This window comes from Rhipicephalus microplus, unplaced genomic scaffold (assembly GCF_043290135.1).
Source record: "Rhipicephalus microplus isolate Deutch F79 unplaced genomic scaffold, USDA_Rmic scaffold_359, whole genome shotgun sequence".
Lineage (NCBI taxonomy): Eukaryota > Metazoa > Arthropoda > Arachnida > Ixodida > Ixodidae > Rhipicephalus > Rhipicephalus microplus.
In genome coordinates, this window is record NW_027464926.1 from 62,845 (window position 1) to 76,775 (window position 13,931).

The 13,931-nt window shown below is 51.8% G+C and overlaps 3 protein-coding genes across 3 annotated transcripts in view; all 3 read left to right on the forward strand.

Annotated features, from left to right (window-relative positions):
• The first annotated feature begins 532 nt into the window (after window positions 1-532).
• LOC142793980 (histone H2A-like) lies at window positions 533-1,191 on the forward strand. The gene has a single exon (XM_075885829.1). It carries the CDS (start codon window positions 817-819, stop codon window positions 1,189-1,191), a length of 375 nt encoding a protein of 124 aa, XP_075741944.1. The 5' UTR covers window positions 533-816.
• Window positions 1,192-10,184: 8,993 nt separating this feature from the next.
• LOC142793985 (histone H2A-like) overlaps window positions 10,185-13,931 on the forward strand; it is a 30,686-nt gene continuing 26,939 nt past the window's right edge. Inside the window, exon 1 of the mRNA XM_075885834.1 lies at window positions 10,185-10,534. The gene's annotated coding sequence lies outside the window, so the exon portion shown is untranslated. The remainder of the gene's footprint in view (window positions 10,535-13,931) is intronic.
• On the forward strand, window positions 10,529-11,609 carry LOC142793982 (histone H2A-like). Its single transcript, XM_075885831.1, has one exon. The coding sequence runs from the start codon at window positions 10,611-10,613 to the stop codon at window positions 10,983-10,985; it is 375 nt and encodes a 124-aa protein (XP_075741946.1). The 5' UTR covers window positions 10,529-10,610; the 3' UTR covers window positions 10,986-11,609.

Here is a 13,931-nt window from a genome sequence, read left to right on the forward strand (position 1 = left end):
GTCGTTCACGAAGCTGTTCATGATGGACATGGCCTTGCTGGAGACACCAGTGTCGGGGTGCACCTGCTTCAGCACCTTATAGATGTAGATGGAGAAGCTCTCCTTCCTGCGGCGCTTCTTCTTCTTCTTGTCCGTGGCGCGCACATTCTTCTGCGCCTTGCCGGCCTTCTTGACGGCTTTGCCAGACGGTTGGGGAGGCATGATTTCACACAACACGCACGCGAGACCAGAGTCGAATGCGCGTGTCCCCCCGTCTCGCCGCGCTTAAATATGAGCGAGGGGTGTTGACGAGATCAGCACAACGCGCGCGCCCCATTGGTTCGCACGGCTTCTCTCTCTCACACTCTCATCCGTTCCCCGCGAGCGGCGGCGCGCGATGGTGGCAACGGAAACCATTCGAGGAGATTCGCTCGCAGGATTTCAAGCTGGACGGTTGTGCCCTCGCGATCTCCGACTTCAGCGTAGCTCCCGCCGACTGGTTCGCCCTCCGCGGTCTCCTGACGCCGTGTAGCTCTCGCATTGTGGCACCCCGCCCTTGGACTGCTTCGACCGGATCCCCACTTTCCTATCTCCTTCTTTTTTCCTCTCGTTGGCTGTCTTCTTCTGCTTCTACTTTCCTTCTATTCTTTTATCCCTCCTTCCCCCCACCCCTATAAGGCACTGCGCCGTGTCGCCTGAAGGCAGACAGAAATTAGGTGCCTTTTTCCTCTTCATTGTAACCACTACCCCCCCCCATTCGAGCACGGCTCTCATCTCAGAAGGCAGCAGCTTTCTTGTTTTCGGCAACCGGCGTCGTACCAAGCGAAAAGCAACACCATGTCCGGACGTGGCAAGGGCGGCAAGGCGAAAGGCAAGAGCAAGACCCGTTCTAGCCGCGCGGGGCTTCAGTTCCCCGTGGGCCGTATTCACCGCCTCCTACGCAAGGGAAACTACGCCGAGCGCGTCGGAGCTGGCGCTCCGGTCTACCTGGCTGCCGTACTCGAGTACCTGGCCGCCGAGGTGCTCGAGCTGGCGGGCAACGCCGCTCGTGACAACAAGAAGACCCGGATCATCCCCCGTCACTTGCAGCTCGCCATCCGCAACGACGAGGAGCTGAACAAACTGCTTTCCGGCGTCACCATCGCGCAGGGCGGTGTGTTGCCCAACATTCAAGCCGTGCTTCTTCCAAAGAAGACGGAGAAGAAGGCGTAAGCGAGCACCCCTTCCGCGCGCTCGCCGCATTCCCCAAACGGTCCTTCTAAGGACCACCCAAACAGGTGACGCGGCCGTGTTTCGCTTCGCAGTCACGATGGCTCTGTTCGTACCCTCAAGCGTGTTTGTTTTTCTATACTTTATATATATTTCCTCGCGACATCAGTTAGCCACAAGTGCGCGACGCCAAATGCTGCAAAGAGACAACCAAATCACGCAGCTCGGCACCGAAAAAGACAGAAAAGAGCATGTAAGCGTTGTCATTTCTCATTAAAAAAAAAAAAAAAAAAGCTCCACACGTAACCGTCTATCCTTACGATGACACCTGAACGGGTCAGCACAGGGACAGAGTAAATTTAATACCTTTGAATAGAAAAACAAACGTAAGGTAAAAAAAAAAAGAGAGAGAGAGAGAGAGAACCCGCCGTTAGCGCATTCCATTTGGTGCTTCTAACACAATTTATTTCGTCTATCTTGCTAGGCAGCGCAGCCACTATTACACAGAACACACAACACAAGCGCTTAACTTCAACTAAACGTTTATTGCAAAAAAAAAAAAAAAATTGTCCAGAATATGGCACAAAAACTTGTTCAGCTTCAAAAGAAATGAAAGGAAATGACACGCGATGATTTCGAGTGTGTTAGTGCACTCTCTATCGCGCTCACGCGGAAAGAACTGTTTTTTGGATGGGGTGATAGAGAATAACAGACAGTAATGTGCGGGACTGGCACGTGTGCTTTTTGTTGTCTACCTTTTACTATTCTTTTTCTCTGTTCACCCCCTTTATAAACTCTGACGTTTGCAATGAAAGTTCAGTTGAAGTTAAGCGCTTGTGTTGTGAGGTCTGTGTAATAGTGGCTGCGCTTCCTAGCGAGATGGATCCTTACCAACTGGCCCGATACAATTGTTTATTTCGTCTCTCGGTAAAACTTCATCACCTCCTACGAGTGCACCCAAAAGTTGCGCCGGGGTCCAGCAGCCCAAGTCACCATGGCGTTACGCAAACAGAAGCCCTCAAAAACACCTTACAAGCGGCGGGCAAAAAGGTAAACACATAAATGAAATTGACACACCACAGGGTCGCAGCACGGCTGCTGCACACACACCGACTGAAGCTAGCCTACCTTTTCTCTGTCTACTCATAATGATACACACTTTTACCTTGAATTTGTCAAAGCTGAGCCATTTCTTCGTAATAACGACGCGCCGACGTTCCGTTCTTCCGCGCGCTAGACAACGGCAGCCACGTACGTACAAAACATGACAGCAAAAGAGGGTGCGGCCGGAGTACGTGGCCTGGAGTGGTCTCGTAGCCAAAGCAGACACGTTGGTGGTCCTGAGAAGGACCGTTTGTTGTTGCTTGCCTGTCGACCGAAGCGCAGGGAGCAGCCCAACTTAGGCGCGCTCACCGCGAATGCGCCGAGCCAGCTGGATGTCCTTTGGCATGATGGTGACGCGCTTAGCGTGGATGGCGCACAGGTTGGTGTCTTCGAAAAGACCAACGAGGTAGGCCTCGCTAGCTTCCTGTAGGGCCATCACGGCAGAACTCTGGAAACGGAGGTCCGTCTTGAAGTCCTGAGCGATTTCCCGCACCAGGCGCTGAAAGGGAAGCTTGCGGATCAGCAGTTCGGTCGACTTCTGGTATCGGCGAATTTCACGCAGGGCCACGGTTCCAGGCCTGTAACGGTGAGGTTTCTTCACCCCGCCTGTGGCAGGGGCACTCTTGCGAGCAGCCTTGGTAGCAAGCTGCTTACGCGGAGCCTTGCCTCCAGTACTCTTGCGCGCGGTTTGTTTAGTTCGGGCCATGCTGCGTGCGTCCGATCACCTCGACTGACGGAGCGAAACTGCGCTCCTGCCGGAGATCGGCAAAAGCGGCTTCGCCGCACGACCCATCTCTCTCCCTCCCATTGGCCGAAGCGTGAGAACCCGTCCGCGTGCGAGCGCGGAAGCGTACGCCAGGATGCTGGCTGGCGCTCATTTTCGGGCAACCGTGCAGTTCGCGGCTGCAAAGAGGTACACCGAAACGAAACCACTACCGCTGTACAATACAGCCTGCTGCGCATTTCTTTCGCCTTCCAGGCAACACATCAATCGACGCTGTAGCTCGTCGCTTCCCGAAGCGGCGCGACGGAGTGCGAGACGCCACCATTCACGCCAACAGCGCGCATCGCACTAGAGCGCCTCGCATCACCGAGGGCAAATGCGCACTGCCACGCCAAAAAAACTTGCTCCTTGCGTTGTCGCTTATTTGCGACCATTACGTAGATGGGCGAAGACGACGAGAGACCACCGGCAGTGTTGGTATATGCATACACGTCCGCGCAACGACAAGGAGTAAAACGCAACAAAACATTCTAACACAAACACCCCGTACATCCAACTGCCACTGAGCGCGCCTACTTGCTCAATCGCAGACAGTAACGGGACTCAATTTTATCTTCCTTTCCCTCTTAAGAATCACTCATACATACTTGCCAAACTACTAGGTGCGCTCAATGGCGGTTGGATGTACGGGGTGTTTGCGTTCGAATGTTTTGTTTCATTTTTACTCCTATTCCCTCGATATGTCGTCTCACTCTGGCTTCCCTCATGTCTCTTTCTCTACACTTTTATTCCCACCCTTTTAATCCCCCCTCACCCCCCATCCCTTGTGAGCTACCGCTGAGGTGTCGCATCCTGATGCAGACAGTTTCGGGGCTCACTTTCCTCTTCTTTTCCATCTTACACATCAGCAATCCCCCCCCCCCCCCCAACCTCTAAGTGCTAAATATGTGGCACAAAAAGCAGGAAATGGACTCAATGAAAGGGTGAAAAATAATAATCATAATAGAAACGAAGATCAACACGCGCCTCAAAAAGCCCCATTCACTCCTCTTTCACATTTTCACGAGAAAATGAAGGTACACACATGGAGAACAATTTTTGTTATAGGTAGGCTTTGCCTGAGCAGAACCACTGTCGTGCGCCTTGGTTACACATTCGACACGCCTCGTCCTGTGCGGAGGTGGGTGGGAAACCAAGGGTGCACTTGAAAATGCAATGCTCGTGGGTTGGTGTCGCCATCTGACGGCAGGCTCACGCGAGCGCGCCTTGCTTTCGAATTTCCCGCGCTCGAACCTCTCGCGTTTACATCATGGGCTAGTCCCCCCCCCCCCCCTCTCGCGTGGGCGGCGAAGCCAGCCTCCCTAGAGTGACCACCTCTGCCGGCGAAATGGAAACACTTGTTGCGTAGCTGTCCGTCCAAGTAAAGCTTTCACAACTGCAGTGTTCGCAGCACCAGTACAGTACATGAGTGCCACTTCTATCAAGTGCAGCTTCCCTCAGCACGCTGCATGGGCAGCGCTTATTGTGTACTTGCTTCTGACTTGCGCAGAAATTCTGTTTAAACATCCCCTTCCACTTTTCTTTCTTTTTTTTTTGTATTTTGCAGCTCGGCAGCGCCAGGTGTGAAAAAAAAAAAACAAACAAAAATTATTAGGCGTGACAATGTACACAATGTGTTATTGAATGGGGCACTTCTGAGTGCACAGCGGGCGCGGTAAACACGACCAACCTGTCACAATCAATTTTTTCATTTGTAAGTACACATCCCTTCTTCGTCTGGGTGCCCCACGGTAGAACATAGTGCGTTTTTATTTATTTTGACACAACGTGACGCGATCGTGTAGTGGGCATTCCAAAGAAAAAAGCGAGTTCGTGCTTCCTGAGCATAGTCGTGTCTCCAAGAATGCAGTGACCAGGGTAGAACGCTGCGCTCGGCTTCTTCCTTCGCGCGATAAGGTAACTAGGCGACGTTCGCTTGACGGGCCCGTTTTAGCAGCTTGGCTTGCAGGAAGGAGAGGAAGAACTCGCAGATGCGGCGATTGATTCGTGCATGCAGACCCAGGAGAAAGACGACGACGCGAACGAAATGCGGTGAACGTGACAAGTACCCAGCGCGATCAAGCTACTACTACACGAGGTGCTGCTCACCTGAGCGATGACGCAATGATATTGCAAAGAGGGACGGACGGGTATGGCGAACCGCTGGGATCACACTGCCGAAGCATCAAGTGGGTAGCCCTGAAGAGGGCTGTTGTGTTCTCGTTGGCTGGCTGCAGGCGACGCCGCTGGCTTCTTAGCCTCCGAATCCGTACAGGGTGCGGCCCTGACGCTTGAGGGCGTACACGACGTCCATGGCTGTCACGGTCTTCCTTTTGGCGTGCTCGGTGTAAGTGACGGCATCGCGGATCACGTTCTCGAGGAACACCTTGAGAACGCCGCGAGTTTCCTCGTAGATGAGGCCAGAGATGCGCTTGACACCGCCACGGCGCGCCAGACGACGGATGGCCGGCTTGGTTATGCCCTGGATGTTGTCACGCAACACCTTTCGATGACGCTTGGCGCCACCCTTCCCCAGCCCTTTGCCACCTTTGCCACGGCCAGACATGACGGCTTCCGAAGTTTCTGCTTCTGCTTCGAAACGCGCCCGGAAAGCGAATGCTCGACACGATCGAGTCGCGGTGTCGGCGCCGGCCCGCGAGACTGAGGAGGAAGGCGAACGGCGCACGCCGGTTGGTCGGCGGCCAGCTCGTCTCTCTCTCCCTCTTTTCTTCGCGAGGAGCGCGTTGGCCGCGCAGGTTGCTGCACTGACTATTTTTCTGCACTACAAGATTGAATATACACGGCAAACATGCTTTCGTTTGTTTGTTTGTTTTTAATTCTTTTCTCGTTACTGTTGCTAAGTTTCTTGCCCATTCATTCACGCACCCTTCACTGCTGCAAAATGGCGTATCAGTCGTATCAGCTGCCCCAGCGGCAAGGAGACATCAAACCGAGTAAGCGACAATTCATGTACGCGTACGTACAAGCCCAGCGGATACAACGCGTTCGCTAAAAAACGTTTCATCGTGTCCACTGAACATGACACACGCAATATTTGTCAAAACTCACAGCTGCAACAGCTCACCTGTGTGCCGCACGTAAATAAACTGCACACTTAACACTTTGCGACTACTCGTCCCCGGCGTGTGCCCCCCCCCCCTCTTTTTTTTTTTCTTTTCTATGTTCTCGCTTTCTCTCTAATCACATCAATGCCTCATTTGCACGCACGAAACCCGTTTCACGGCGTCACTTTGACGCCATCCTTGTCGCCAAACCAAGGGACTAACACACGCGGTCCGGGCACGGCCTCATGGCCGGAAATTTCTAAACAAAGCGTGCTCGCGTTGTTGTGGACGCCGGCACGTGAAATTCGGCAAAGTAACAGCACCTTTGGCTGGCTACGCGTGTCTCAAATTTTACTGTGGCAGCTCCACTACATATCGCGATACGGCAGTTTCACCGAAGCCACGCAACGCGACCGCGCTCATTTCAGCATTCACGGGGACGGCAGAGAGTGAGAGCGCACCTCCTCTCGGGCGCGCCTCTCCTCCCGTAAACACGGACTGTCAAGCGGTCCGGTCGCAGCGAAGTTTCCCCATCTCCTTGCGGGGTGGTTCAACACCTGCCCGTTTCAAGTGCACGGTTGCACTGTGAGGAACCCTGCAAGGGTCACGCAATTACAGGCAAAACAGCCCTAACTCTAAAGCGCCTTACATAGGACGAGATTGGAGCGTAAAATGCACCACCCTTTATGCATTCTTTCTTCTTTACAGCGTTGGAAGAGTGTTCGTTCGCTGCATGTTTTACGCATGCGTACTTTCGCTTACATAATACCTTCGGAGGCTGACAACCTGTTAAGTAATCTATCAACGACTATCCGGACGGCATCAGCTGTGCAAAGAAGATTTGCAGTTGGCCTTCCAGAGCCGTCCAGAGCACACAAAGTAGGTCTACACATCGTGGCAACCAATATTTCGAAAAAAGTGAATTGCGTAGTAATATAAAGAATACAACTTTCAGAATGAGCAAAACTGCTTGGTTTGACCAAAGTACAAAGAGGTGCGATTTATACCACATCGATCCATTTATTGAATTAAAAATTACGCTGGCATTAGATAGAATATCGGAAACTCTAATTGACCGATTGAGGCTAGGCACGGCATACACAAAAACATTTGTTTTTTTTTTTTTCTTTGCACAGACACGGCAGAGCTGAAAGTCCCGAATGCGAATGCGGATTGATAGATGAAGACGTATGTCACCTTCTCGTAGACTGTCCACATCACGAGACGCCGTCTTAAGTCCGAACAGTTGGCATTAGACCGCAGACCGTTTAACATGAAGAAACTTCTGGGTCCGTGGCCTACTCGAGTTTTACAGTCGCACGCTTTAAAAGCATCAACACGTTCTTTACAAGACAGCGGGATTGCTGATAAGTATTAAGAAATAACGAACTTTCATTTGTAACAAATGTACTTATTATGTACAGTATCACGTGACTCTCATCATGTGTGTGTTGTGAAATGAATGACGTGTCGACAATTATGTACACACGAGCGAATGCATCTTTATACGGACCAGACGTGTGCTCTACTGTTTTGTGCTGGTGGACCGAATATTATCGAGGGACATTATATCAGAGACTTCATTCATTGACTTTCGAACATTTACTTACCATTGTGTTCTGATATGTGCGTATAAGTGTAAGTGTGTCTTTGCATATCTCTGCCCGAGTTTTCTACTTTCCATGCACTGCTTTGTACGTTTTGCTTCAAGATACGTGTTCAAGTTTAACTCAACGGCCAAGGAGTAGCCGGCGCCATAATGGTGCGCCGACATCTCCTTACATATCATATCAATAAGAAAAAAAGATGCGCGCCAATGCCCATCTATTGTATTCCCTTCTCACGTGCCCCAATACCAAACTGCGCGTGCCATTTCTGTGGTGCAAGTGTGTTTAAGTAGTCGCAGTTTCATCTTTCACAATCATGAGGGTTCCCATATTGAAAGTATTCCTTCCCCGAACTTGTGGCAGGGACGCACGATGCGAAATTACAAAATGATCGCGCTTGAAAGCTTCATACAAATGCACTGTCGACCCGCCGAACATAGTCAGTAATCTAAAACAAAGCGGAAATAAACGGTGCGTCCGCTCATTCATTTAAGGTAAGTTTCCCACCACATTCCGAATGGAACGTACCACTCATTTGTGCCTAGCACAGGCGCATTTGTTCTTTCGAAGAGAACACAGTGTTCCGCTACACCGTGTGATTATGTAAACGTCAAGCCGAGCAGTGTCGTTTGCTGGCCGGCCTGGCTATGTTTCTTTCGGCGACGCGCAAACGGAGCACTCGGTGCGAAAACGGGAAATGCCCATACCTCGTGTCGACCGCCTTTCTTTACTGGATTTCGTACTTCTTTGTGCACTATATAAATCACCTGCGTGGTACCCCTGTCATGCGTACGCACAGTTTTGTTTTTTCCTTCACTCGGGCTGTCGATACTTTGCTTTCGGACAATAATTAGCATGCAGTCCGCCGCCACGCTTTTCTGCTTCTACAGCTATTGTCACATGCGTCTATATATTTCTCCCCTATCTTTTCTTGCATCAATGCTTCCGCACATTTTTCACCGCGCCACGCACTTTAAGCTACATTCACTCCTCCTACAGTCTCGAAACGGGCCTGCCCTGCGCTCTCAAGAAATAAATGCCCCAATTTCGTAAACAAATGAATGGCGTGGCAGAGAAGGAACTCTGCGCTGTCTGATGAATGTGGCTGTACCCTTCACATCGGGCGGCAGCTATCACCACCTAGCCATAATGCTGACCTAACAAACAGCTACATTTATCTTGTTTTTTTTCTCTCTTTAAATAGTGAAGTATAGGACCGCGGTGCTTTGCAGTGAATGGTTTAGTTTTCACTCTTGCCTTGACTTTAGCCACCAATAAGATAACCACCTTCTAGTTAATTCTACCCGCCTAAAGTCTATTTTGCCCTCCCCCGTCTCTAAACCCCGGTGCTTTTGAAAAACTCTGCGCCATCATTCTAAACTATAAGGTGAAGCCCTTTACATAGCATTATCAAGTGTTCGGCAGTTTCCTTCTCTCCGCATGCACTGCATACCGTGTATACCCCTTCATATTTGGCCCGACATGTCGGAGTTGCTCGGGCAAGCGCTGACGCGAGTTTCCTATTCTATCATTTCCCAAGAGCTGAACACACTCGAGTTCATGTTACCTTTTTTTGAGAGAAGCGGCCACCTTCCCCCTGTTTTTTTTTTTTTTTTTAATTACCACGCTCCTGGTTTTGTTTTCCCTCCATTACCGTACTTGTGGCACTTTTCTCCGCGCACTCGGTCTTCTCTAATTTACCTGTTCAACCTCCCCGAGCACACACGTCGAGCGCGGCACACCAACGCTCCTGCTAGCGGTGTTCAACAGAGAGAAGAGGATGGATTCGGAGCCGAATCTCTCAGCACAACCCCTATGCCGACGCAGACAATTTGGGTGGCTCTGAGAAGAGCCGTTGATTTGTCGTTGCTCGCTGTGGCCCACGACGCACGCCTACTTGGAGCTGGTGTACTTGGTGACGGCTTTTGTACCCTCGGACACCGCGTGCTTGGCCAGCTCTCCGGGCAGCAGCAGGCGCACCGCGGTCTGGATCTCCCGGCTCGTGATGGTCGAGCGCTTGTTGTAGTGAGCAAGGCGTGACGACTCGGCGGCGATACGCTCGAAGATGTCGTTCACGAAGCTGTTCATGATGGACATGGCCTTGCTGGAGACACCAGTGTCGGGGTGCACCTGCTTCAGCACCTTATAGATGTAGATGGAGAAGCTCTCCTTCCTGCGGCGCTTCTTCTTCTTCTTGTCCGTGGCGCGCACATTCTTCTGCGCCTTGCCGGCCTTCTTGACGGCTTTGCCAGACGGTTGGGGAGGCATGATTTCACACAACACGCACGCGAGACCAGAGTCGAATGCGCGTGTCCCCCCGTCTCGCCGCGCTTAAATATGAGCGAGGGGTGTTGACGAGATCAGCACAACGCGCGCGCCCCATTGGTTCGCACGGCTTCTCTCTCTCACACTCTCATCCGTTCCCCGCGAGCGGCGGCGCGCGATGGTGGCAACGGAAACCATTCGAGGTTTCGCTCGCAGGATTTCAAGCTGGACGGTTGTGCCCTCGCGATCTCCGACTTCAGCGTAGCTCCCGCCGACTGGTTCGCCCTCCGCGGTCTCCTGACGCCGTGTAGCTCTCGCACTGTGGCACCCCGCCCTTGGACTGCTTCGACCGGATCCCCACTTTCCTATCTCCTTCTTTTTCCTCTCGTTGGCTGTCTTCTTCTGCTTCTACTTTCCTTCTATCCTTTTTATCCCTCCTTCACCCCACCCCTATAAGGCACTGCGCCGTGTCGCCTGAAGGCAGACAGAAATTAGGTGCCTTTTTCCTCTTCATTGTAACCACTACCACCACCACCATTCGAGCACGGCTCTCATCTCAGAAGGCAGCAGCTTTCTTGTTTTCGGCAACCGGCGTCGTACCAAGCGAAAAGCAACACCATGTCCGGACGTGGCAAGGGCGGCAAGGCGAAAGGCAAGAGCAAGACCCGTTCTAGCCGCGCGGGGCTTCAGTTCCCCGTGGGCCGTATTCACCGCCTCCTACGCAAGGGAAACTACGCCGAGCGCGTCGGAGCTGGCGCTCCGGTCTACCTGGCTGCCGTACTCGAGTACCTGGCCGCCGAGGTGCTCGAGCTGGCAGGCAACGCCGCTCGTGACAACAAGAAGACCCGGATCATCCCCCGTCACTTGCAGCTCGCCATCCGCAACGACGAGGAGCTGAACAAACTGCTTTCCGGCGTCACCATCGCGCAGGGCGGTGTGTTGCCCAACATTCAAGCCGTGCTTCTTCCAAAGAAGACGGAGAAGAAGGCGTAAGCGAGCACCCCTTCCGCGCGCTCGCCGCATTCCCCAAACGGTCCTTCTAAGGACCACCCAAACAGGTGACGCGGCCGTGTTTCGCTTCGCAGTCACGATGGCTCTGTTCGTACCCTCAAGCGTGTTTGTTTTTCTATACTTTATATATATTTCCTCGCGACATCAGTTAGCCACAAGTGCGCGACGCCAAATGCTGCAAAGAGACAACCAAATCACGCAGCTCGGCACCGAAAAAGACAGAAAAGAGCATGTAAGCGTTGTCATTTCTCATTAAAAAAAAAAAAAAAAAAAAAGCTCCACACGTAACCGTCTATCCTTACGATGACACCTGAACGGGTCAGCACAGGGACAGAGTAAATTTAATACCTTTGAATAGAAAAACAAACGTAAGGTAAAAAAAAAAAAGAGAGAGAGAGAGAGAGAACCCGCCGTTAGCGCATTCCATTTGGTGCTTCTAACACAATTTATTTCGTCTATCTTGCTAGGCAGCGCAGCCACTATTACACAGAACACACAACACAAGCGCTTAACTTCAACTAAACGTTTATTGCAAAAAAAAAAAAAAAAAATTGTCCAGAATATGGCACAAAAACTTGTTCAGCTTCAAAAGAAATGAAAGGAAATGACACGCGATGATTTCGAGTGTGTTAGTGCACTCTCTATCGCGCTCACGCGGAAAGAACTGTTTTTTGGATGGGGTGATAGAGAATAACAGACAGTAATGTGCGGGACTGGCACGTGTGCTTTTTGTTGTCTACCTTTTACTATTCTTTTTCTCTGTTCACCCCCTTTATAAACTCTGACGTTTGCAATGAAAGTTCAGTTGAAGTTAAGCGCTTGTGTTGTGAGGTCTGTGTAATAGTGGCTGCGCTTCCTAGCGAGATGGATCCTTACCAACTGGCCCGATACAATTGTTTATTTCGTCTCTCGGTAAAACTTCATCACCTCCTACGAGTGCACCCAAAAGTTGCGCCGGGGTCCAGCAGCCCAAGTCACCATGGCGTTACGCAAACAGAAGCCCTCAAAAACACCTTACAAGCGGCGGGCAAAAAGGTAAACACATAAATGAAATTGACACACCACAGGGTCGCAGCACGGCTGCTGCACACACACCGACTGAAGCTAGCCTACCTTTTCTCTGTCTACTCATAATGATACACACTTTTACCTTGAATTTGTCAAAGCTGAGCCATTTCTTCGTAATAACGACGCGCCGACGTTCCGTTCTTCCGCGCGCTAGACAACGGCAGCCACGTACGTACAAAACATGACAGCAAAAGAGGGTGCGGCCGGAGTACGTGGCCTGGAGTGGTCTCGTAGCCAAAGCAGACACGTTGGTGGTCCTGAGAAGGACCGTTTGTTGTTGCTTGCCTGTCGACCGAAGCGCAGGGAGCAGCCCAACTTAGGCGCGCTCACCGCGAATGCGCCGAGCCAGCTGGATGTCCTTTGGCATGATGGTGACGCGCTTAGCGTGGATGGCGCACAGGTTGGTGTCTTCGAAAAGACCAACGAGGTAGGCCTCGCTAGCTTCCTGTAGGGCCATCACGGCAGAACTCTGGAAACGGAGGTCCGTCTTGAAGTCCTGAGCGATTTCCCGCACCAGGCGCTGAAAGGGAAGCTTGCGGATCAGCAGTTCGGTCGACTTCTGGTATCGGCGAATTTCACGCAGGGCCACGGTTCCAGGCCTGTAACGGTGAGGTTTCTTCACCCCGCCTGTGGCAGGGGCACTCTTGCGAGCAGCCTTGGTAGCAAGCTGCTTACGCGGAGCCTTGCCTCCAGTACTCTTGCGCGCGGTTTGTTTAGTTCGGGCCATGCTGCGTGCGTCCGATCACCTCGACTGACGGAGCGAAACTGCGCTCCTGCCGGAGATCGGCAAAAGCGGCTTCGCCGCACGACCCATCTCTCTCCCTCCCATTGGCCGAAGCGTGAGAACCCGTCCGCGTGCGAGCGCGGAAGCGTACGCCAGGATGCTGGCTGGCGCTCATTTTCGGGCAACCGTGCAGTTCGCGGCTGCAAAGAGGTACACCGAAACGAAACCACTACCGCTGTACAATACAGCCTGCTGCGCATTTCTTTCGCCTTCCAGGCAACACATCAATCGACGCTGTAGCTCGTCGCTTCCCGAAGCGGCGCGACGGAGTGCGAGACGCCACCATTCACGCCAACAGCGCGCATCGCACTAGAGCGCCTCGCATCACCGAGGGCAAATGCGCACTGCCACGCCAAAAAAACTTGCTCCTTGCGTTGTCGCTTATTTGCGACCATTACGTAGATGGGCGAAGACGACGAGAGACCACCGGCAGTGTTGGTATATGCATACACGTCCGCGCAACGACAAGGAGTAAAACGCAACAAAACATTCTAACACAAACACCCCGTACATCCAACTGCCACTGAGCGCGCCTACTTGCTCAATCGCAGACAGTAACGGGACTCAATTTTATCTTCCTTTCCCTCTTAAGAATCACTCATACATACTTGCCAAACTACTAGGTGCGCTCAATGGCGGTTGGATGTACGGGGTGTTTGCGTTCGAATGTTTTGTTTCATTTTTACTCCTATTCCCTCGATATGTCGTCTCACTCTGGCTTCCCTCATGTCTCTTTCTCTACACTTTTATTCCCATCCTTTTAATCCCCCCTCACCCCCCATCCCTTGTGAGCTACCGCTGAGGTGTCGCATCCTGATGCAGACAGTTTCGGGGCTCACTTTCCTCTTCTTTTCCATCTTACACATCAGCAATCCCCCCCCCCCCCCAACCTCTAAGTGCTAAATATGTGGCACAAAAAGCAGGAAATGGACTCAATGAAAGGGTGAAAAATAATAATCATAATAGAAACGAAGATCAACACGCGCCTCAAAAAGCCCCATTCACTCCTCTTTCACATTTTCACGAGAAAATGAAGGTACACACATGGAGAACAATTTTTGTTATAGGTAGGCTTT

Coding starts and splice junctions, on each gene's coding strand:
- LOC142793980 (XM_075885829.1), top strand. CDS start 817: ATGTCCGGACGTGGCAAGGGCGGCAAGGCGAAAGGCAAGAGCAAGACC.
- LOC142793982 (XM_075885831.1), top strand. CDS start 10,611: ATGTCCGGACGTGGCAAGGGCGGCAAGGCGAAAGGCAAGAGCAAGACC.